Here is a 26015-nt window from a genome sequence, read left to right as displayed (position 1 = left end):
TTACAATTTTTTTTTAGTCTACTAGAACTTATCCTCTGAGGTAAATGACACTTGCCTTGTTAATGGCAAGACAGAACCAGACAGAACACCCTGTAAGCGTCAATTTTAATGCACTTTCCCCTTTTGCAGAGACAATAAGCATCTTCAGAAGAAACACATGAAACGTCACATTCCTAATACTACCACATATTTCTATGGCAGAGAAGGGCAAAGGAGTCACAATGCAGGAATCTGGTGGACAAAATAGTGGGATCTGGAAAGACACTGCGAGAATGACTCTTTTTTAAGGCAGATTTTCAAGAGCAAAAAATCAGCAAGTTTGGAAACAGAACAAGGGTTTTAACAGGTGCAAAGCTTTTCAAGTACCTTCTGCATGTGAGGAAATCCAGATATTACTAATTCCAGGATGAGATCTGCTTATGGCATCTTCAACAGTTTACACCAGCAGTACCTGCAGAGTGTATTTGCAACACTATGTGAAACAAAACCCACTGTGCAGTGCAATTAACAGAGTCCACATTTCAAATTAATGAGGAGGTGTGCTGGTTTCAGCTGGGGAACAGTTTTCTTCAGTGGCTAGTAGGGGTCTGTGTTTTGAATTTGTGCTGAACATGGGGTTGATAAAATACAGAGTTGTGTTTGTTACTGCTGAGCAGGGCTTACACAGAGCCAAGGCTGGGAAGGGACACACCTGTGACAGGTGACCTGAAGTGACCAAAGTCACATTCCAAATGACTAGTACATAAAGCTGGGCAGAAGGAGGGAGAGGGTGGACATTAGGTATAGTGGTGCTTGTTCCCCCCAAGTCACCATTGCATGTGACGGAGCCCTGCTCTCCTGGGGATGGTTAAACAGCTGCCTGCTCATGGGAAGCAGTGAATTAATTGCCTGTTTTGTTTAGCTTGCATGTGTGGCTTTTGCTTTCCCTATTAACCTGTCTTTATCTCAACCCCTGTGTTTTCTGGCTTTTACCCTTCAATTCTCTCCCTAAACCTGCTGGTGGGGGAGTGAGTGAGCAGCTACTTGGGTTCTGGCCGCTGGCTGGGGTAAAACCATGACAGGAGGCTAAGCACCCTCACCAGACATATGAAGAAAGGACAAGCTGAATCCTGCATTTCTTCCAGCCCTTCCTCTTCAACAGCTTAGAAACAGCACAAGCTGCCTAAGGCACAGCAGCACCAAGACCTCCCCAAGCATTTCCCATTTCAATGCAGGCTTCACTCAGCCACAGTGGCAGATGGGGAACAATGGGAGGTAAGAAGCTCAGTGGAGCAACTGGGAACAACACGATGATGATGATGATGATGGTAAGAACCAATGCGCACATTCAGAAAGGATGGAGGGAAATCTGAGCATTTAGTTTTACTTTTTAGTTTTAAATAGCTGCCATTGCATATCACCTGCATTGGCCTTTCCCAGACATCACTGTCAGAGAAAGGCTGACTAGTTCAGGAGCTGGCTCTCAGAGGCAGCCCAGGCAAGTGCAGTCACCGTGCACTGCAGCTTTCAGAGGGGCAGAAGGGTAAGGCATCACAGCTGGAGAAACACTGCCGCACAAAGCATTCATGAGAGCCAAAAAATTAAGACAAAGCATGGACAGAAGCAAGGATCTCAGGAAAATTTCCACTGGAGGCTCAGCAGAGACAACGTTGGGCAAAAGAGCCAGACCTGTTTTTCCACAGAACAGTTCTTCACCAGATACATGTTTCCTCTTACATATTTCATGTCACTTTGGGCTTTCTAACACAAAAGTTTCCAGACTTGAGAACTGAAATGAAGGATGTTGAAAAAGGAAGATCACAGTCCAGTCTTACTCATTACTTGTACCAAGATCAATAAAAATCATGATGCTAACAAGGTCAGAACTCTTATAGATGAACTGGGAGTCATGGCTTCCCCCAGCCTGCTTACAAGGCAGTAACAACTACTCAGCAGAACAAACTTTAAACCATTTTGGCATGTATAGTAATATAGTCAGTATACAGCCACAGAAAGTCCTAGAGTTTCTCATTTTTGTGCAGCTTGGCCAATTTTCATTTACATTCTGTGCCATCACAGCAAACTCAGGTCACTGAGTGCCTAATGAGGGAGATTCGACATATACAAACCAGGATAATCTGATGCTCAGATGCTACCACCTTGATGAACAGGTGCCTATGATGTAATACAAATATGGCACATTCTGAACAGGGACCAGATCTTCTGCTCTCTAGTAAAGCCTGGGTTGTGATCAAAGACTTTTTCATGGTCCTAAGTATTTTAATTCCTGCCTGGATTCGCTCATGCCTAATAAGAGTCAAGCTCCTGCCAAATCCTCTCCTTCAGTGGGAAATGTTAGTATGGACTCGGCCATCTGCTCACTCTGGTGTTCTCAAGGAAGTTAAAGACATACATAGGCTGCTCTCTTTCTGTTGAGTTTATTAAACTGGCCTAGTATGTTGGAAAACTAGGGAGAAGAAGGATAGACACAGACATTAAAACTGTGCAATAACATTAGCCATATTTCCCTAAGAAATTCTTAGTGGTTTTGTTTTTTCATATAGTCTTCATTTATGAAACTACCGATGTCAAACGTGCCTGGAGAAAAGAATCTCAAAATTAAAATCCATGGAGCCAGATGATCTGAACTCTGTTTCTTGCTACAGCCCTACTTCCTGTGGTCATTTTAAGAGGTCACTGAGTCTGTGCCTTAGTTTCTGCCTTTGTATAATAGAACAATTATTTCTTTACAACACATCAACAGCACTTTGTACTAAGGTCAATCATGCTGTCAGGAGGAAGTATCAGCATTGCATGTGGCACAGCTGACTCATTTTCCAACAGTTAATGATGTTGTAGATCCACCTTTAGCAATCAACATTACCTCATTTCCATGATCCAGCTCAAAGTAGAATATGTGATGCTACACACGATAGGCAGTTAACTACCTACAAGCAAGAGGAAAAAACAAGCCCGTGTACATCTCAACATATGTTTAACATCAGAAGAGAAACTGAAAACTACAGTTTCACTTGTATTAGAAAGGAGATCTGTAGAATGGAGTTGATGCCAAGGATCAAAAGTCTGTGACACTCCATGGGAGTAGAAGAGGAATGGGAAAAGATATAAGGGTTATTTCAGAACAACTTATAGTCTGGTCCCATGAACTGGACAGCCGTTAGGGGTCAAAGCCTGTTAGGTGAGCTTTTGGAACACCTCTTTAAGCTCAGGTGCATTCAAAATTAACACAGGTTGTGCATTAAGACAACTCAGTGACATGAACCCAAACAAGCAAAGGATGGACAATGGGGAGACTCACTTGAAAAGCACACTGCTGATCTGCACAGCAGTGCTGCAGTGGGTGCAGCCTGCACGGACCAGCCTGCTCAAAGAACTATCTGCTGTCTGGCCCCAAGGTTACTGCCAGGTGGGACTGGAAGTAAGCCATGACACGCCTCATAGCAGCCAACAGGACATCTGCCTCACACTGCGTATTTTGTGAATTTACAGCAGGTCCTGTTTTCTGGTTTGGTTTTGAGAGTTTTGTTGGCAACTTTTTGTTTGTTGTTTTTTTGGTTGTTTGGGCTTTTGTTTTGGTTGGGTTCTGTTGTGTTTTCTTTTAGGGTTTTTTTGGCTTGTTTCTTTTGGTTTTTAACTCCCTGAAGTTTCCATTTCATTACGGGGAAAAAAAGCATGATAAAGCAGGAGATTATGTGCTTCCCTTAGCCAGAAAAACAGAAAGACCACAGTCATGCCAGGACGACCCTTACCTTACAGGCTAACCAGTAAGAAGTACAGGCTAGCCAACAAAATGCCTGGTAGCCACACATGCAAAAAGAAAGGAGAAAAAGGCAAGTTCACTATTTTGAAACTATGGGATGAAAACAAAACCTAATCCAAGTCTGGCTAATTCACTGAATGTTTTGCCTCACATTCCAGTCAGAATAATGCTTTGTGTGAATGGAACAAAGTGACATCCATGCACCTAAAATATTAGAAGAGGACAATAGAGGCTACAGAATCTGAAGCAAAAGCAATCAGCTGTTTACTGTAAAAAAAAAAAAAATCCCTCCCGTTGTAAAAAGGAACAAATTCGCAATTTATATCACAGGTTCAGCAACAAAAAGTGTTTAGTAAACCAGTGGATTCTGGGGGTTTTTGGGAGCGTACAATCAAGAGACAGGAAAAGGGAAAACTGAGCCGTTCTGTCAGCTTACTCAACTCTAGATTATTCTGATTTTTGCTCATTCTTACAGCTTGTGTGTTCTTTTGGTTGGTTGATTTAGCCTAATCACATAAATGCTGAGAGAGGACAACTCTCTCTGAAGGACTGACAAGTACTGAAACTATGAGAAGGTCAAACATACAAAGCTAGGAAAACATGTATTTCAAATGGGAATTAGGTTTCTAATTACTGATAGATGGGAATTCCAAATAAACTTCTAAGGACAATTTTTGGTAAGGAATTTATGACTTGATAAATCTTCCGGAGATATGATAGAAGCAACCCTTTGAACTTCAGAGAGGAACCCAGATCATGTGTCAAGATCATGTTTTATGATCTGATGAGAGATGTGACTGCCATTTTCATAATTTACATTGCCTGATTCTGACAGACAGATTAATCAGAAAGCAATTTTTTTCCTGTGTGCATAGCTCAAAACTGTTGTTTGTAACTTTTGAGTATAACTTCTTCTCAATTTTTATGAATGCTGGAGATCAACTGCAAGGTAAGACTTTGGAGAAGGGGAGAAGGGCCTTCTGTGGTTCACTGTGGATGCCATTTGGCCCTCTGGATATTATGTGCAAAACAAACAAAAGTATTGCATGTGCCTGTGCCAGAGCAACGCACTTCACACTTGGTCTCTTTTGCCCTAATCCTGCACTATTTTGTATGATGAGTTTTGGTCTTCAAGCACCAGTCAGCACTTGCTACTGCCAAGAAGCCATTTTTGGATGGTTACACAGCTTAGGTAACAGCAGACATCTTCCATCATCTGCAACTGCAGAAGGATGAATAATGATGTAAATGATCCTATTCAGTTTTTCCCTTTCTTAATTAAGAGAATCTACATTCAATTCACTAAAGCCACCCATGTGACAATTATCCTACGGGAAAGTTCTGTAACAGATTTCCTCATCCAGAGCCTCATCTTTTTTGATCCTAATGTTACTAATCAGCCCTAATCTAAAGTTCCAGCTCTCTGAAATGTACACTTCCTTATAGGATAGGATTGTGACTACTGTGCCTAACTATGAAGGTATTTTGAAATTACAATGGCAATATTCTTCAAATCTCCAGCTGCCTTTAATAAGGATCTTCTGCTTCTCTCATCCTTGAGATGTTCTATTCCTCTACTTTTCAAATTGCTAATGCAATATGGAAGATCCTTCAAAAGCTTGAGGAAGAAAATTAATTTGTCCAGCTTTCTTGAAAACTGTCTGCTGCTTAGTTCTTACAAGGCATTGCTATCTACTTTTTAGTTAGAAACTGGAAGTACTGTTTCCCCTGGTTAACAGTGTGACTAACTGCTTTTTCTAGAAAGTGGAAAAATAATTTCTCCTGTATCATTCAGTTTAAGCCTTTCTTTACTACTATGCACCACTGAAATTTAAAGGCTTTACCAGACCATAATTTCAGAGAAAGAAAGAGCATGAAATACAACTTTTTGCTTAAGGCACAATTCTTAATGACAGAAAGGTTGAAGCTGCAGCATTCACATTTAGCTACTCAAAAAGAAAAGCAGTTTACCAACCAGTTCTGCAATACCCTAGAGAAAACAGATATATACACTTGGACAGGTGTTCTCCAAAACATATTTTTAATGTAATCTGCATTCAGAGCCTAAAGAGAGTAGGAGCAGAGAAATACGCTTATTATTCCTTTTTTACATTACTGTTAAAGCTAAATTACTTCACGTAAAAAAGAAAACTGCAGTATTTCCATACACAGAGCTAGCCCTGCATAGGAAGTCTTTGCAATAGAATGGAACACAAATACAACATTATTTAAAACCATAACAACAAAAGTTTTTCACTCTACCCTCACTGAGGGCTCAACAATTACTTTTACACTCAAAAGCAAGAAATATGAGCAGTCTAGTATGTCTCTCATCAAAATTACCAAAATTACTTTGAAGCGTTAAATACCAGTTGGTGTCATTTTAGTCACAGAAGGTAAAATTAAGTGTTTAGTCTACTTTTTCATGCTTCTCACCATTTTAGAGTATAACAGTCATTCCACTCTATATTTCAAAGCATTTCAAAGCTATTTTTAGAGCAGCCATATCCCGCCACTGTCACCTTGCAGCTGATACAAAACTGAGGCAAGGCACACTTCTCCTCAAAAGGTTTTTATCTAATTACAAATCTTCCTTTAAGGGTTCTGCTATAGCACTGCATTACTTTCTTTAAAGTAGTGTTTGTAAAAATAGATAGAGGTTAATTTTAACCACTTGCAAAGCAATTGTTAAAAGACAGCTCTTTGTGGACTTAGGAACAACACAAGACTACTTCCTATCCAGGGAGTGTTGTGAAGTATATATGGAAAAATAACCACAATGTTGCCTTGCATTTCAGAAAATGTCTTTACACTGCATCTAACACACAGAACAGAGACACTGCAGACAGCTGGAATCTTATCACCAGTCTAAGTGATACAAAAATAGGAACATAATTTTAGATTTTTTTTAATGAGAATATTTTTCATCTTCCTTGTTGAAGATGAAACCCACAACTATCAGAAGAAAAGCTGCTCTATGCATTTATCCCTCTCCCCAAAAAAATGCAACTCAGAGGTCTTAACAAGCAAGGAGGTATCAGTTCCTTTGTCTCTAGGGGACCAATACCTGTAAGCTGTTTAATCAATTTAAAACTTGTTTCATCCCTGCAGGGCATATAATTATTTCTGCAGTATTCTCAGCATTTTTCTGTGTCAGTAGCTCAGAAGCAGTGTGGTTCATCAAAAAAAAAGGCCAAATAGGGAGAAAAATGGAACAAAAGAATGAGTTAAACATATTACAAAATTAAAATTAAGATAAATAAAACAGAGTAGTGTAAACACATAGGTCTAAATGCAAAGTGGCCAAAAATGCATGAACTCATCTGCCAGGTCACCTAAGTCTAACTAATCTGGCAAGATAAACTCTCTTCAGCAGAGAGCTTCATCACCATGAAAAATTAAATTCAGCATGGAGGTGACAAATCCTTCGGACTGATGCACATCAGTAGATATTTACACAGAAATCCGTGCAATAAATCAGCATGTACTAATAGCCTGGTTTGTTTCTAAAGAGCAGCTAACACAGTAAGCCTTTCTTGTAGCAATATTCACTAGATTTACACAGAACTAATAGTGATATGCTTTAACTTTTGGGAATGCTTTCTATTTAAAAAATTGCTAACAATTAAAAAAATTTATGTTATATTTCTGGACTAATAATCATAAATCATAGAATTATTTGGGTTGGAAGGGGACCTTAAGGATCACCTAGTTCCAACCTCTCTGCCATGCGCAGAGACAGTTTCCACTGGACCAGAGCCCCATCCAGTCTTGCCTTGAACACTTCCAGTAATGGGGCATCCACAACTCCTCTGGACAACCTTCGCCAGTGCCTCACCATGTTCACAGTAAACAATTTCTTCCTTTTTTCTAAGCTAAATCTCACTCTTTTCAGTTTAAAGTAATTCCCCCTTGTCCTTTCACCCCACAACTTTGTAAAAAGTCGCTCTCCAGCTCTTTTGTAGTCTCCTTTAGGTACTGAAAAGTCCTATAGAAGGTCTCCCTGTAGCTTTCTCTTCCTCAGGCTGAACAACCAACCAACTAATTTTAAACAGGGTAATTTTCAGTTATAAAGACAGAAATTTAAACTAAAACCACCAAAGAGCAGGACAGATTCCAAAGTAAAAAACTTTAAAAATCCTTTTCTCTGAAACCTATACAAAAATAATTATTTTTATGACTTGACGAATAATGCTAGCATGGTATCATTTGCTGATTATCCCCACTTACAGAGCAGCAGAAAAGCATTAAAATGTATAAATTCGAAAACCAAACTACACATCCTCACAAATGAAAAGCTGAGTGGCACATGTCCTAAGCATTACAAATCACAGCAATTCAGTCAATTGACTAGAGTTTAGTCTTATGTGATGCTAGAAAAACCTGCATCCTGGCCTGTATCAGCAATAGTGTGGCCAGAAGGATCAGGGCAGTGATTGTCCCCTGTACCGGGCACCAGTGAAGCCATGCCTCAAGTGCTGTGTTCAGTTCTGGGGTCCTCATTACATCAGATATTGAGGCACCAGAGCATGTCCAGGGAAGGGCAGTGGAGCTGGGGAAGGGTTTGGATCACAAGCTGAGGGAGGGAGCTGGGGTTGTTCAGCCTGGAGAGAATGAGGTTCAGTGGAGAACTTAGGACTCTCTACAATTGCTTCACAAGGCAGGGGTTGGCCTCCGCTCCCAAGTGAAAAGCGATACAATAAGAAATGGCCTCAAGCTGAATTAGGGGAGATACAGACTGGATACTAGGAAAAACTCCTTAATGGAAAGAGTGATTAACCAATGTAACAGGCTGCCCAAAGGAAGCAGTTGAGTCACCATGGCTGGAGGTAATTGAAACACATGTAGATGTGGCACTTAAGGACATGGTTTAGTGCTGGACTTGGCAGTGCTGGATTAAGGGTTGGACTCTATGATCTTACAGATCCAACCTAAATGATTCTATGATTCTTGTAATAGTATACAACATAGACACGGCAAGGGACAAACCAGAGAAAATTGCTTCAAAACAGCAAGTCTGGTAGTGACAACACACAAACAACACTGCTTTCAACATATCTTTGCTTAAAAAACATCCCCATAATTTTTGCAAAAATGGCTAAGCTAGTAGGCACCTGTACACTGCCACACATTGGCAGGAATGCCAAAACAGAACAAAAACAAGGAAGGGCTATTCTTATGTGCTCCCAAGACATGGTCTTCCTCAAGTTCAACCACAAATAACAAGTGTTCTAACATCAACTTAAAAATTAAAGCATTACAAAGATCCTTCTAACCTAATCAATTTGGATTCTAAATATCTCTTATCTCTGACAAAGGCATAAAACCAGTTGTTGGATTTCTGGAGCAAGAACCCCATAGGTACACTCACTGCCCACAACTGAGATGAAACATTAAGCCAAAAATACCCAAAATGCTAGAGAACTAAATTTGCAAGTAAACTGTATCCTATCCAACAGAAATTAATTTCACTTTAAGACATTTTTAGGGCTAATGTGCCATAATAAATCCTACTATTAATCAACAGTAAAGTGCTGAATAATATTAATTACCTGAATCGCACTCACATTTATGATCTTCAATTATAGACTTCTTATCAAGTCAAAAGAGCCCTTTCTGTTGCAAAAGCTAAGCTGTTGTGCAAATATTACAAAAAAATAGGTACTTTAATAGGAGCTATATACACAACAGAACTTCTGCTTTCGTTAAGTACAACTGACATAGTAGAGATGAAAAATCCATGCAAGTATTTATAAAGATACTTAAAATGAAAAAAAAAAGGACACTGCTATAGAACTTTCAATACCCTGGCAGACAGCCACTTACTATACTATATGATGTCTAGATCTGGACTGATAAACATCATGCCATCAACATGCTTTAGTTTTCTTTTGTAAGCTAAAGCTGATTTGCAGATTTTAAAGCAGAGCATGTATTTGATCTATTTCTCATAAAAGTGTATCATTAAGGTTTGAGGTTAAACTTTGAGCAAACTTCACATCTAATCACATAACCAGCACAAGCAAGACAATGCAGAGAGGAAGGTGTCACTTGTACATCATGAGGACTCTTCCTCCAGCTGCATGATGCAACAGTACAATTTTCAGAATTAAAGTTCAAGTGGACTACAATCAGAAAAAGCAAGATTTTCTTCTCCCCAGTTTAGGAAAAAATTCCATAGGATCAAAATGAAAGCAACCTCAGTTACAGCAGTCAAAAAAGTCAAACCCAAGTTTGGACAGCTGATAAGTAACTCCAAAATTCATCATGCTATGAAGACAGCATTCTCAAGAGAGCTCTAAACAAACTGCAAAACAAGATTGGCATTTAAGTTGAAATTGGCCAAGTGCTGCATAGAAATATGCTCACACACAACAGTCATGTTTAAGCCAGTGCATAGAAAAGATAAAAGCACTTATGGTAGTTGCAAATGTTAACAAGTCCATACAACTTGCACAGTTTAGCAATGAGTCCATAGAAAAAGAAGAGAGTAGGAGTAGAAACGCTCAAGCAAAACCAAAAAAAGATGACCTTCTGACCGTATAAAATCCACGTAACAGTTATAGTAAAAAGACATCAGTGGAAAATACTCAACTCAGTCCCCAACACCCAACAGGCAAATAAGACCAGAAACGACAAGCCTTTGGCAGACAATTTAAAGTCTAAATATGGCATTACATTTCTAAATAATCCACAAAATATATTATATGGCATATTCATATTAAATACTGGGTAACCAACTCTGCAGATCTGATGCTAACAACACTAGGCAATGAGAGCAAAATGGAGCAAGCTAAGGGAACGCTGGTGTATCACAACAGTGCTCAAGGAAAATATCACCATGTCGTGCTTCAAAAACAGTACTCTGGAACGCCACACTATCATCTATGGAGCAAAACGAAGTTCTCTAGTTTTTCAGGGATATGCCCTGCATAGGATATGTTATGATTCACTATTACACGAGCAGCAAGACACTGCAAAGTAGTATGATTTATGGGCTGGATTAAATTCTTTGCTATTTCCTTCTCATCCAGCAAATCACTAGCTGTTTGTTTACATGAGTTTGTGGCATCGAAATGTGAACCTGACTTGATAAGAAGATTCATGATGTCTGGATGGTTGTTCAGTGCAGCAATGTGTAATGGACTGTTGTTATCAGAGTCTCTGACATTTACATCAGCACCACATTCCACCAGGATAGCAGTAACTTGAAGAGACGGGAATTTACAAACTGGGTAGCGACCAACACACGTAGTATTATTGTCCACAGCAAGGTGAAGTGGACTGAAGTTATTCTTTCCTCTAGGCTGAAGCTTAAGAAACTTGTAAATAGTTTGTTTCTTAAAATGTTCCTGTTCTGAGCTGCAAGGTACTTTCTCTAACAAGCAAATTAAATGCAAAATGATGGAAAGAGCTTTGTTCAGCTGGACTGGATCAGGAAGACACTGGGTTTGTTTCATGGCCCGTTCTATTTCAAGAACGCTTTTGCACAGTATACCCATCAGATCATCAAAAGTGACAGTAGTGCCTAGCAGGCCTTTTGCCCTATCCTGAAGCATGAAGGAGAAAAGTTCAGCAAATGACAGCAAACTGCTGGCTGTCATAGGGCTTAGAGGATCAAGATTGCTCTGCTGCATGTCCAAAGCATACTTCCATAAATTGATGCAACGCTTGAAGTTTCCAGAGTCTGCATACACAGCACCTCTGTATCTAATATAGTAGGATGTGTCTGGGTGCGAAGGGCCAAGAATACGTTCTCTAATTAATAATGCTTGCATTCTCATTTCATCTGGGTCTGCAATAAGATTTTCTAGCTCTTCTGAGCTGTTTACCTCTTTAGCATAATCATAAGCCATAATTAGTGTTTGTGGCACAGGTTTGCTGAGGATATTAGTCCTATCACTGTATCTCATTTCCATAGCTCTTTTCCAGTATTTCAAAGCACCAAGCAGATCTCTCTTTTTGTCCACAAATGTTGCTCCTAGAAGTTCCAGGGCATTTATGCGCTCAGCCTTACTAGTCTGTACATGCTGGGTCAGAAAGTCCACTATATTTGTGTGGCCTGTCACACTGGCTGAGAGAAGGGGAGTCATTCCATAACCATCCTTTTCCATTTTAGCACAATACTTGAGAAGCATCTTCATGATCTCCAAACTTCCAGATTCTGCACAGTCATGTAGTGCTGTATTTCCTGCAAGAGAACAAACACAATTACACAAATCATATCAAATTACAGTCCAAATCTCACCCTGCTAATAGTTAAAAAAATAAAAAGTTAAAAACCTCCAAATATTAATGGTTGTAAAATAGCTTTTTTTCCCCATTTAGGTACTATGAAAGCAAGGCTACCAGGCAGTTATAAAACCAAAATGTTTGATATTTTTATCTGAAAAAATTAAACAGGTTTAAGGAAAAAACCCAATTCCATAAAATGGAATTCTTCGCTACATAAAAGCGAATCAAAAGTCAAGCAAACAGGACAGGAGACCAGTTTGATTGGACAGAGAACTCCTCTTGGAGCTCAGGAGGAAAAAGAAATTGTATGCTGTCTGGAAACAAGGTTAGGGTTTGCAGGAAGTTGACAGAGCTGTGGTTCATATATGCAGGGGACAAGATGCAAAAGGCCAAAGCTCAGAGTTGAAACTGACCAGCATTGTGTCAGATAACAAGAAGGGTTTTTAAAGCACACTAGTGGCAAGAGGAGGTCTAAAGAAAATACAAAACTGATACTTATTGAATATGGTCATCCGACTATTAAGGGTGAAGAAGTGTGGAGACACTTAATGCTTGCCTTTACCTCAATCTTTAATAATACAGATAAACTGCCATCTGCCCTGGATTTAGAGGATGACTTCAGGAATAGTGACTTCCCATTTGTTTAGACACTTCTCAGGAACTAGCTGTAGCACTTCACAAGTCCATGGGATCTGATGGGATTTACCTAAGTACTGAAGTAGTTGATGTTTGTTACTGCACCACTCCCCCCCACCAGCTACCAAATGTCTTGGGAGTCTGGGAAGAGAAGCTAACCAATGTTATTTCATTTTATAAGAAGGGAAAGAGGGATTACCCAGGAACCTACAGACCTGTTAGTCTCACCTCAACGCTCAGAAAAATTATGGAGAAGATTATACTGAATGCTACTGTAAGGCATTTAAAGGACAATGCCATCATTAGGTACTATCAACTTGGGTTGACAAGGAAAAAGTCCTGTTTTAACTAATTTGATATGCTTCTAGTATAAGGTCACCCATCCATCAGATGAAGGAAAGATAGTGGATGTGGGATTTTTGCCTTTTAGTGAGTTTTGCCTTTTTTGGCTTTTATATTGTCCCCACAACATCCTTCTGGACAAGTTATCCAAGTGCGGGATGAGTAGGGCCATGGTGCACTAGGTGTAGAACTGTCTGAAGGACACAGCTCAAAGGATTGCAGTGAATGGGGCTATCAACTTGGCTGACATATTAATCAAATTCATATAAAACATGACTAAAAAGTTATTTTCTAAAGCTTATGACGCAAGTTTTTGCAATTATACCAGAGGTACAAACATACTTTGTCCCCCGAATCAAATTTTAGGAGCAAAATTCAAACATTTTAAGGAAAAAAAAACATAAAAAACCACTAATTGCTTCATTTATTGACAGTGAACTTCACTTTCAAAATTGTCTTTTTCTGAAACACTTCTGAATAGTGGTCAGTGATTTTACAACCATTTACTAACAGGTAAACTGAAGAAGACATTCCAACACAAAGTGGCACATGAAACTACCTGTTAAACCAAGACTCATAAAGTTAAATCCAGTTCATAAAAAGGGAAGTGATTTTCCACCTTTCTAATACCTCAGGCAATTTTTAACATTAATGGTACTAAGTAAGTTTTAGGTCTGGCCACACTACAATCTCTACCTAGACTAACAAAATTTTCAATTGCAGGAGCAGAGATTTAAGCAAATTTAGGTGGACTGAAAGCTGGTGAATTTGACATACATAGCTTATCAACTACAATTCTCTCTGTCTTTAGAAAAATGTCAATATGACATCTGAGAAAGGACAAGACCTTGACATTCCTAAGAGAGGAAGATGTCAAATGCGAATCTATATACAAACTTACCAATACACATACATTATTCTTTGCTATGCTGCTGAAAGTCTAGTTAAAATGAAACTACAGCAGTTAATTCAGAACTAAAGAATGGCTGGTACCTCAGTCCATCCTCAGTTCTGTATTTACTGGTAAAGGCAAAACCAGATGCCCATGAGTGTTGGGTGAGCCAGCAGTTAACACAGCTGTTTCAGGGTGTACTCAACTCCATACACTATCCTTCATGGCAGAGGTCTGCAACTGGCAGCAGTTTCTACCTTCAAATAAATATTTTTAATATATTTTAAAAATAGTAACAAAAAAGCATATTACAGACAAATAAGCCAAAATATATCAGCAACATCTAAGTCCTTACTTTTGTTTCACAACTATTAATATATATTTTGCTACTTTTGACAGCCACAACAGTGCCTGCTATGCATATTACCTACAGATGCAGATCCATCACCACACTATTTTATCAATCAAGAGGCATATACACTGTGACTGAAAAAAATCCACACAAATAAGCTTGGCCATTGTCGATGTAAACTAAATGCAGCAGTCTGTATGCCATTAATTTACAATGCAGTTATGTAGAACATGTGGGAATATGCTGAAGACTCCAAGGAATTTCACTGCTCTTTCCAGCTGGATGCTCTAAATTTAAAACAATTTAGGTTTTTTTGTTGGTATTACAATTACTGATTTCAGTTTAACAGTTTATCAGAAGTAGTGTAATTTTCCAGTTGTTTATACTGCGGTAGCCCTTAGAATGAAAATAACCACAGCTTAAATTATGCCATGTATAAACTAATAATACGAGGCCATCACCACTAATTTTTATGCAGTGGCTGCACCTCACAGAAATTTGGTTGGATGGTTCAGATACAGCAGTGGGAAGAATACTTTGCAAGAAACATAAGTTTCCATAGAAAATTGCCTACAAGGAAAAGATAGTTGAGAGTTGCTAATTTAAAAAAAATCCCAGACATAAATCCCAGCCTTAAGAAATAACACTGACAGCCATCTATACCTAGCAAGTATCAACTGCTATCTTAGAGGAAGAATTTGAAAGAAAACATGAGAGAAGCCCTAATGTGTAAATCAAAAGCTATATTGGCCACAAATTGACCATGAATTGAACAGCTCAAATAAACACAGCAAATTAACCACTATTCTGTGAATTAACTCATCCATTTCAAAACATTACACTGTCTATAGTGCCACTATAGCGACCATATCATCTATAGTGATAAACAGTGGCTGAACACAACGCAGAAGTTAATTCCATTTCTGTATCTTCACCTATTCAGTAACAAACTAAAAACAATGTTATATCTATTGCCGTATTAAGAAGGAAAAAGGCCAAAAAAAAGCAAAAATAATTTGAAAGTCATTCTCTTTGACAAGTAATTTTCAAAGAGACACATATGATGGGTTTCATCAAACTAAAGTAATTTTTTTAAGATGGGAATGATTATTGTAAAGTAGGATTCATCTATTTCTTTCAATTAATTTTATATTGTAAAATAACTGGCAGGAATTTAATGACATATCAAAGATAGCTCTTGTTACCATAACATAAAAGGCTCCTCCTTGCACAGACAAAAAAACTGGACTGCAGATGATTTGGCTAATCCCGATACTTCTCTGCTAAATATTAATTATCACTATATTGTATTGTTAATAGTGCTTCCAGACTGCTTCTATCTATATAAAACTTTACTATTCAGATTACCAAGTAACTTCCCTATTAAAAATAGCAAAAAAAAACAGAATAACCCCAACTCCAGCCCTTCTAAATCTTGCAGATACAAGGTACAGAAAAAGGTATGGCTAGTTGGCATTGCATCTTCACACTTTACTCTTTTGTTAGCAGCACTCCTTTAAAAGGAGTTACAAACATTTCAGAAACACTTCACATATCACAAAACTAACTACCCAGTGCTTCCAAAAGCTTACTGGAGTGGGGGGAGGTATTCGAATTCATAAGGAGGACAGGCCTTTCTATGTCAGAAGCAAGTAATTCCCAAAATAGGCTGATAGTTTGTAACAAGGGAATGGAAGAAAATGAAGCCATGACACAGAAAGTGATTTGACTTGATTTGCAACCAATTAAGTGCATCTGCTTCCTAATACTTCCAAAATGCTTTATCAAATTTCCACATTGTAAAACTTACATTAAAACTTCAGACCAATTTGAATTTCTATCCAAGATCATTAAAAACAAAAGAAATAAAAGTATTTAATTTAAATGACTGACCAGTGGGTACATTAACCACCTGTATATATTTTTGCAGCCTTAGTAATGAATTGATCACTTTTATAAAGTGAAATTTTTCATGTACCATTCTTTTTCTACCACAGCACTTGAGGTAATTCAGTCTTCCAAGAGTCTCTACTGATTTAAAACAAAAGTACTGCCAGATAGATACAAACATGGACAGTACATAAGAAAACTGTTATACATCCTAACATTTAGTGAGCATAGTGAATAAAAACTAAATGTTTTTCCTTCAAGAAACTAATTAAAAAATGCAAAGAACTGCTAATCTCAACAATTTATTTTAATCTAATTTCCATATGATGTAAGGGAATAATTGCTGTCTTGCTCACTGAAATACTTCAAGAGAACTTGTATTATGAAGATTATTAATTAGTAAATGAATAACAGCTTACTGTGAATGATTTAATTTAAACAAAAACTTTTTAGTTAGAATTAAACTTAAATTGTATCTTTATCTTCCTTATTTAACTTCAACATTCCTCCTGAAGTTCAGTTTCCACACAAAATCACAAACAAAATATCTACAAGTTTCAGAGCCCTGTACCATGTAACACCTACCAAAAAAGGGAAAAAAGATCACACACACCCCCCCCCCCCCCCCCCCAAAATAAAAAAGACACAGCACATTTTTAGAGGAAGTGTTTATTCACAGGGAGAATAAAAAAAAAGATAGCCAAAAAAAGCAACAACAAGAAGTGGAAATAAAACCCAAGGACCCTTGTTTTGGGATTTTTTTATCCCGTCCCAGCTCCCTCAGTGATTCTATGAACCTTGGCAACCAAAGAAGACAAACACCCTCAGAAAGAAACAAACCTGTCAAGACTCCTTAATGTTTATAGCATAAGAAAATTAATTATTTTTAACACATACTAGATCACACTTGCCATAAAGGAAATAGCATGATTCTCCATAATTCCCCTACTTCTGGGTCTGCTATAAAAGATTTTTTCCCTTACCAGCAGGTTTGTGTGTCACACCCCTTACTAAAAACAATACTGAAATAGCACTAGCCCTTGATACAGTACCAATAGAGACAGAAGTTTCTATGCTACTATACTTCCCAAAATGAGGAAACAAAGCCCCAAGTCAACAAACCTTGTTTACCAGACTATTTTACAAAAATATTAAATACTGTGCCAGTGGAATTGAAGAATCACAGTATTCTTTTTTTTTAATTCAATCAAACACTCCTGTGCATATCTCAAGCAACAACTAAGAGAATGCCTAGTAAACAAAATTCTTGTTTTCTAATACTCTGGAGGAGTATTTTCTAATACTCTGGAGGAGAAAAACCAGTCTTTAGGCTAGCTGATCAGTCTGTTAACTACAGAAGGCAGGCAGAGTTTGTGAAAACCACTAACAAAACCACAGAAAGCTCTTTGAAAAGAGAGACCAGATATGAGGCCACAGAGCAATGGAAAGACTTACCAGCTATGTTCAGGTAAAACACCTGCCTCTCAAACATGTATTTTGAAAAAAGGTTACAATTCTCTTGCATTTGGCCCATCCTGGCTACCAGCACATGCATATTTAATCTCTAATCTAACTCACTAATTGCTGCAATAATGGATTTTTTTCCTTCCTTTCTGCAAATCTGGCAGAGGAGAATAAAGTATAACTCAAACAATCAAAATGTGCACTGCAAATTTTCAAAATGCAAGATCTTAATTGTCCTGACTGGAATTGAAGCAGAAGTATAAGATTTCTTTGCAATCAGTCTGAATGAAAAATATTTCTATTGGGGAACTTACATGAAATATTGTACCTTAAATAAACAAAAAAGACAGTCCCAAAGAGCCCAAAACTGTAATCTGGAACCCTTAAAATGACTGACACTTGTATTAAGAGAGCAAACATTTCCCTACCTACACATCACCAAATGAATACTGTGCACATCAGTGAAACACTGTCTTTGAGAATGCAGTGGTCTGTTCTGAAGGTAATAGTAAGGTAGCACCACTCTAGTAACAAATCACTGGCAGGCTTCCTAATGCAGCAGAACAGAAAACAGCAGCTGACACAGAACATGCTCCTCATCTGGCACAGAGACAAAACTGTGCTTCATTTGAGGTTTTAGTTCTAGGATTTCACTTTCTGAAAAAAATTGTGTTTCTGCTACTCTAACTTTATCCACACTCTTCCTACTTTTAGGAACAGCATAAAAACTCACCATCTGAGAGATCATTAACTACAAGTGAAACTCATTAAACGTTATTTTTGTTTGCAGCTTCTTAAACGAGGAGGAGTTCTGCTGGTTTCAGCTGGGGTAGAGTTAATTTTCTTCACAGTAGGCGGTATGAGACTGTGTTTTGGATTTGTGCTGAACACAGGGTTGATAATACAGAGATGTTCTTGTTATTGCTCAGCAGGGCTTACACAGATCCCAGGCCTTTTCTGCTGTTTGTACGTCCATGCTGGTGAGGAAGTTGGTGGTGCCTGGGAGATTGGGAGGAGACATAGCTGGGACACCTGCCCCCAACTGACCAAAAGGATTTCCAGACCATGTGCCGTCATGCTCAGTACATAAAGTTGAGGGGAAGAAAGAGAAAAGGTGGACCATTGGAGTGATGATGTTTGTCTTCTCAGGTAAGTGTCACACATGACAGGACCCTGCTCTCGTGGAGAGGCTGAACACCTGCCTACCCATGGGAAGTGGTGAGTTAATTCCTTGATTTGCTTTGCTTGTGTACACTGCTTTTGTTTTCCCTATTAAAACTGTCTATATCTCAAGCCACGAGTATTCTGTTCCTGGTCTCACTGGTGGGGAAGTGAGCAAGTGGCTGCCTGGGGCTTGACTGCTGGCTGGCATTAAACCATGACAGGAGAACACTGGTGAAAGCTATAAATCAGAGACAGTGGTAAATTAATTCACTTTGTGAAGTATTGCTTAGGCTGCTTCCTATCTACAGATATCTTTGCTGTTTTCCACAATTACAAAAAATTAAAACCCATCCACCCTTCTTGCCCCACCTATCAGCTTGTCCCCATCACTTACACTGTTCATGTAAACTAAAATACTTATTTTAAGTAGTAATAGTTCTTTTAATACTTCTTTTACAGTTCTGCTGCCTAAATCCTACATAGAAGTCCAGGGAAACTATGAGAAAGTTCAGATCTGCTACTGTAGAAAACAGTAGAAACAAATACCATCAAAGGCTAGTACTTTAAATTCAGAACCATTGGTCATCTTTCACCGTTGAGGAGTCATCTACCAAAACATCCTTCTTCAGCACCATCTACCATGCAACACTGCCAGACCTACACTTCACCTCATTCACCTCAGCACAGAATCTTACCTGACACACTCTGAAATCTTTATGAACATCTTAATTTCCTGGCTGTACTTCCATACTTTCGTAACTTTTTCAAGAACCTCTTAACTCTGAATTTCCATGGTCCAAAACACAGCTGTGGGATTCTGCATTTTAGAAGCAAGATTTCACCTCATGTTTTCATACATTTAAATGCATGTGAATGTACCTATTTTTTCCTATCAAAGTATTCCGATTTTTCCCTGGAACTCTCAACACTTTGAAACATTTTCCTATCTATACTTTCAGGAAGTTTAATATCTGTATTAAGTTATATTTTGCAATATGAAAATCCAGTGGAAAACCACAAGACATAGGTCAAGTAACTCTGCCCCCCCACCCCCCACAAGCTCCAAGAGTAGTATCTGAAAAAAGATCTACAGAAATCCCCCACAACAGCAACTCTACTGAAGTAGAGTTGACATAGTTCTGCTCTTATAAGGAGCATTGCAATTTTAAACACAACAATTTTTTTTTTTTACATCTTTCAGGGAAGAATAGACTTCTCTATACATGGCCCAGGAAGGGGCCTGTCTAAATAGAACTCACATACAAGGGCAGCAGCTCTTACTACTCAGGATCAGAACATTCAGACGCTCTGTTATCTTCCTGCTACAAGCACAGGACACACTGTCAGCTATTTAGTACACAGCAGGGAGGAGTACAAACTGAAAGTAATACATGAGATTCTTTGAGTGGGAGGGTGACAATGCAGAATTAATACTGTTTGACTAATTTTAAAATCAATAGCATTTCTGCAAACAAAACTGAGGAGGTTACCTGCTGAATTTCTGCCACTGTAACAATACTTGCAGCTACCAATTTTCCTCAGTTCTTCTGCCCTTCCACAGATGACTTTCAGGGTTTATAGTACTTTCTTTCTCGCTTACTTTACCTCACCACTACTTATTCAGTAACTTCAGAGATAAGACTTCTTAAAGATACCAAAAAGTATGCTCCTGTCCTACCAGAGGGGATTTCCACACATTACCAACAGATAGATAGATTAGGTACACACGTCCAATTGTATACGTGACAGTTTCAAAAATAAAGTGAGTTTTAATGAGCTGAACCATATCCAATCAAACTTTTTAAATTAAGGATCATTTATCTACTTTAAGTACCTTTGCTTATATGCCTAGGTGCAAGTCACACAGAAACTAAAGGAAGTAGAAAGGAATTAAGATAATTGACAGCACTGAGAAAATCCTCCATCATTTAAATAAAGACAAATAATGCTAATTCACTAATAAATGAATAAGAAGGATGAGTAAGGTAAGGCCTACTCCACCAACACAAAATGAGGGAGAAAAAGTTGCAGACTTACATCTTTTTCCCTATTAAATCAAATATTTAAGAGCATTGCTTGGTTCACACCTATCATATAAAGGGATAGATTTAAAACAAAACCCAAGTTTTCAGTTGCTTACACACTTTATATTTAGTCTGCTATTCCCAGAATGTTATTTAGAAAAATGACATTTTTATCCTACCACAAGTCCATGATGATTCATGAGCAACCTCAAACCCTTACAAAGGAAGATTTATTTTGCTCTGCCCACCTCCATGACAAATCTGTAGTTTAGCTTTCTTTACACTAAACCCACATATTTGCATGATTTGCTGAGAAAAGGCATATTTAACCAAGCAGCTTTTCTAAAGATTACTCTCACATTTGGAATTTACCAGTATCATACAACAATCTAGACACAAAGGATATTTTAACACCAATAACTGAAAGGTACACTATACAGTTACAAATATAATTAGCCTGAAAAAGGCAGCAGAAGTATTATGCTACAAAAAGAACTGCTAGCAGATTAGTTTATATATATATTGATATATATTAAAAACCCCCAAACTGGCTGAAACATAATCCTGGCTCAGTGAGATAAAAAAATTAGCTGTAAATTGAAGTAGCTAGTGTGTTTTTCAGGCTTATATCACAACTAAATACAAGAAAATTTATATGTTCAATGAATTATGATCACAGGAAAAATAGCCAGAAATTTTTACTTTGCATGGTAACACCAGAGCAATTGTAAACAGGGGCAAAAGGGTTTGAGATCTGTGAGCCACTGCAAGTCCTCCTGCTGAGATCACAGTCACCTGCATCTCCATTTCTTTGATCCTAAGATATATTTTTGTTTACTAACACTGAATAAGGTACAAAATTACTCAGTAATTTGGAGAGAGTGGGTGAAGAGCAAAGTGGTTATTAATTTTCCAATGCAGAAAGTAATTTTTCTCCTTTATGAAGAGCAAAGTGGTTATTAATTTTCCAATGCAGAAAGTAATTTTTCTCCTTTATGCGTAGTTCCTTAGACCAGCCTTACTGGCACAGATCAGTTTTATGTACAGCATACTTGATTTGTTAAGAATTACTATGAAAACCAAGAACACATGCTCATGGTTTTGAGTATGATGCTAGACCAGCCTCCTACAAAGAGTGGTTCTCAGCAATTTTATTAGCTCTTAACACATGCATAAATGTGACACCTCATATGACTAAGCCTTTTAAGAATTAGGGATTTAAGATTAAAATGTATCAACAAAAAATGTTATAATCCACGTTAAAAACCAGTAAATTGAAAAAAGTAAAAATATAGCTATGAATGCTTTATATATTACGCTTTATGAGAACAGAATTTTTTTTATTATTGTCAGGCTCTTTAAGAAGTAAATTAGTAAGTTTACCTCTATTTCCCACAATGAAAGTGAAAAAACTAACTTACCTTTAACACTTTTTCTGTTCACATCAGCTCCTTTTTCGAGTAAATACTGAGCTATTTCCTTGTGGCCTTTGTAACATGAGATCATCAAGCACGTATGCCCGTGACGATTTGATACTTCCAGGTCTGCTTTGTGCTCCACAAGGTACTTGACTATTTCCAGGTGACCATCAAAACAGGCAGCTCTAAGAGGCGTTGAATTTGTCAGCGTTGTGTTGTTGACAGACGCACCATGATCCAACAGACACTGAACAACCTTCAAGTGGCCGGCGGCTGATGCTGCCCACAACGGCGGAGCTCCCTCGATGGTCTCGCCATCAAAATTCACCGAGCCACCAACCTCTATCGAGGCAGAGCAATGGTCCAACAAATATTCCACCATGTCGAGGTGACCATAGCGGGCTGCCATCAGAAGTGGTGTGGCACCATTGGTTTTTTCTGACATCAGTTGGGCCACCTCTTCCCTTGTTTTGCTTGCCAGTAGCTTGGAAAGGAGCCGCAGTTTGCCATCACGAGCTGCGTTGAAGACTGCTGTCTTTAGATCCATTTAGCCTGTACCTCTCTCGTCCTGATGGATACACACCTGAATTTTTCAGTCAAGAGTTTATTGAAAGTGCTTAGCCCGAACAGAATGTCCCCAGCTTCTTCTCAGTTTCATACAGATAGGACAACATGGAGACTCCAAACAGGGTCCTGACGAAGCGCAGGCTGTGCTTATCACAAATCTGCAAAAGGAGAATTCTCGATGTTTTCACCTCCTACTTCGCGAACAAGCAACCTCATTGTATTTTCCCACAGCTACACCCAAACAAGTCGCTGCTGTGGCGCGCCGGGGTCCAGCTGCATTCCTTGGGACTCTCCCGAGCCGCGCGGTGGCCCCTGAGGAAAGCTACCGGGAGGAGGAGGCTGATCCTACCAGTGCGTTATCCACACCACACACAGAAAGATCCTCTTCTCTCTCATGCCTCCGTCAGCTGCACCCCGGACTCGTTTCGGGGCGTATCCCGAGAACAGAGCCCCCGGCTCCCGCCAGAAGACCCGCAGACACGCACCTCCAAGGCAGCCGGGCGGGGAAGGCGACGGCCGCATTTCGGCCAAGCCCCGGACCGCGGGGAGAGCCCGAGCCCTTCCCTCGCCTCAAGACCGGACCCGCTGCGCCCATAGCCCGGCGGCCCCATCCCCCTCCCTCCTTTCCCACACGGCACCCAAACCCCGGCGGCCGCCGTGCTCGGAGCCGGCCGGAAAGGCCCGCCAGGCCTCACGCTACCTTCCCAGTCCAGTCCAGTCCGGTCCGGTCCGGTCCGGCCCGGACCGCCTCCCGCTGCCGCCGCCGCCGTCCTCAGAGGGACGCGCCCGCAGCCGCTGCCCGCGCTCCGTCCGGCGCCTCCATGACAGCCGGGCCCCGCCGCCAGGGCCGGCCCTGCGCAGGGGGCGGGGCGGTCCCGCCGCGGCCAATCAGAGCCACGCCCTGCGCGCCCGGGGGCGGGACTACGCCGCCGCTCGAGGGCGGCGTGAGGGCACGGCCGGCCGCTAGGGGGCGCCGGGAGGAGCAGCGCGGGGCCCGGTGAGCGGGGGGCGCGAAGGTCCCTCAGGATCCCGCAGGATCCCTCAGAGGTACTTCGGGAATACACCTCATAGACACGCCGTGGGCTTTGTACGGGCACATCTGTACTGTATACCGGCACTGCTGGGTCCCGTCCTGTGCTCCGCAGCGCAAGGGAAACAAGGCGTTTTGGGAGCGGGTCGGCAGAGACCACGCCGATGATTTGGGATCAGGAGCATCTCTCGTACGAGGAGACACTGCGGGAGCTGGGCTTGTGTAGTTCGGGGAAGACTGAGAGCGGGTCTCATTAATGCATACAAATATCTCAAAGCCACGTGCCAGGAGGATGGTGCCAGATTCGTTTCAGTAGTGCCCGGCGGTAGTACGAGGAGTAATAGCCATAAACTACAACACAAGAAATTCCACCTCATCCTGAGGAAGAACTTTACACTGAGAATGGCTGAGCGCTGGAACAGGCTGCCTAGAGAGGTTGTGGAGTCTCCTGCTCTGGAGACATTCAGAACCCACCTGGATGCATTCCTGTGTAACCTGCTGGAGATGACCTGCTTTGGTGGGGGGATTGGAGAGGAAGGTCTCCAGAGATCACTTCCATAACTATTTTATGATTCTGTGATTCTGTACATATATGCCACACGAATTTAAAAAAATGGATTAAAAGTCCAGTTTTTGCAGCATAGAGAAGGATGTGCTTCTGGACAATGTTGCTGTCTGGTGCAAAATTTGCTTTTCTCGACTGCGATTGCACATGGCTTGCTACGCGCTTAGGATGTGGCATTTATTGTGTTCCTATGATAATAGAGAGAAAACTCCTAAAAAGAATGTTAATTCTGTCACAATTGAATATGTTACCTAGAAGTCTCAGAAAGAAGCCACATGCAGAAAAAAATTCAGAGAAGGCCTGTAAGTTCTTAAAAAAGAAAGTGTGGGGAGGGGAGAGAGAAAACAGTTCAATTTGTAATTTTATGTACAAAAGCAATGTATCAGAGTCTGGGTGGCCCTTTGTCCCTTTGTACCCAGTGCTGGCAATATGATGAATATGATGCACAGGCTGCTGGTTGTTTTGTCTGCAAGACTCAGAAGAAGACCATAAGAAACCGATGGGAAATTAGAGTAAAGCCATTAAAATTGTTAAGGAAGTGGTGGTATTGATTTGTGGAGATGCATTAAAAGACCTAACTGTGTGAAAATGCTAAATTAAAAGGAAGTGGGGAAAAGAAGAAAAGAGAACATTTTCAAGAAATGTCAGTGGAGTGGAGGATTTATTTGAAAAGACTTGCCAGGTGTAGTCAACAGCAATTGGAAACAAAATTAACAGATGAAAGGGCATACTTAGCATCAAAAATAATATGCTGGTAGGGAGGCTCTGCCAAGCCAGAAAAATAATTTGAAAGTTGTGGGAGCTAATTGATAGTCATGGTGGGCTGTGTAAATCATAGCATGGGTAAATAAGGTGTTGTAGGGAGCAGTTCTGTGCTGGAAGGAACATGGAGATGATAACCAGACTGGCCTTCCTCCTTCAGTCGCTGGAGTTTCAGGGCAGGCAGTAAGCAGTGCAGTCAGCACTTGATGGGCTTGCAAACTGCAGGGCAGTGGGTGCAGTAATGCATCTGTGGGTGTCAAACACAGCCTGTTCTCACGCCCCTCCCAGCTCTGAATTAGGCCAAGGTCCTGGGACAAGGTCCAGGGGAGGAATATTGGTCAGGTAGGCCAGAGGGGAACAGGAATGGCTTCTGCAGAGATGTAATGCTTGGACCATGGCAGAAGATAAACCCTTGCATGCAACCACAAGGCATACTGATGGGGATTTTTGACACTGCCTGTCAGACCACTGGGCTTCTTCTTTATATAAAAATATCTTATTCCTGTGGCAAATAATAAGTCTGCCTTGATATTTCCAAAATCTATCTTAGAGTAACTATATGTAGTCATCTATGAATTAAGCAAAGAAATTAATTATTAAAGAAAATTTTAGAGGAGTTATACTTCTCTAAGTGCCCTGATGCACTTTTCTCTTTCGTATCTTATTATGCATACATCTTCAAGAATCATTTATATTTTAAGAAGGCCATTCTCATGATGTAAGTGGACTTGAAGAGATCTGACTATGTGACTGCCTCCTGACCTCTGTTCTATGAATTTCACACTTTGATACTGCCTTGTGGAGGAAGCACTTGGCAGTACCTGGCTCTGGGGGCACTGAGAGCCAGCATGGCATGGTCCCAGCCTGCACTTCCCTACTGCAGTTATTGTCTGGTTTCCAGAATGAACCTAAGC

The 26015-nt window shown here is 40.0% G+C and overlaps 1 protein-coding gene across 1 annotated transcript; it reads right to left on the bottom strand.

Annotated features, from left to right (window-relative positions):
• Positions 1–5782: 5782 nt before the first annotated feature.
• Positions 5783–23585, bottom strand: FEM1C (fem-1 homolog C). The gene is made up of 3 exons (XM_059836918.1): positions 23445–23585; positions 22181–22902; positions 5783–11951 (listed from the first exon to the last, which is right to left on the bottom strand). The coding sequence occupies exons 2-3, from the start codon at positions 22722–22724 to the stop codon at positions 10642–10644; spliced, it is 1854 nt and encodes a 617-aa protein (XP_059692901.1). The 5' UTR covers positions 22725–22902; positions 23445–23585; the 3' UTR covers positions 5783–10641.
• Positions 23586–26015: the final 2430 nt, after the last annotated feature.

The sequence above is a fragment of the Haemorhous mexicanus genome, chromosome Z (assembly GCF_027477595.1).
Source record: "Haemorhous mexicanus isolate bHaeMex1 chromosome Z, bHaeMex1.pri, whole genome shotgun sequence".
NCBI classification, from domain to species: domain Eukaryota; kingdom Metazoa; phylum Chordata; class Aves; order Passeriformes; family Fringillidae; genus Haemorhous; species Haemorhous mexicanus.
The sequence above is the reverse complement of the archived record's forward strand: the minus strand, read 5'-3'. Positions and strand labels throughout refer to the sequence as shown.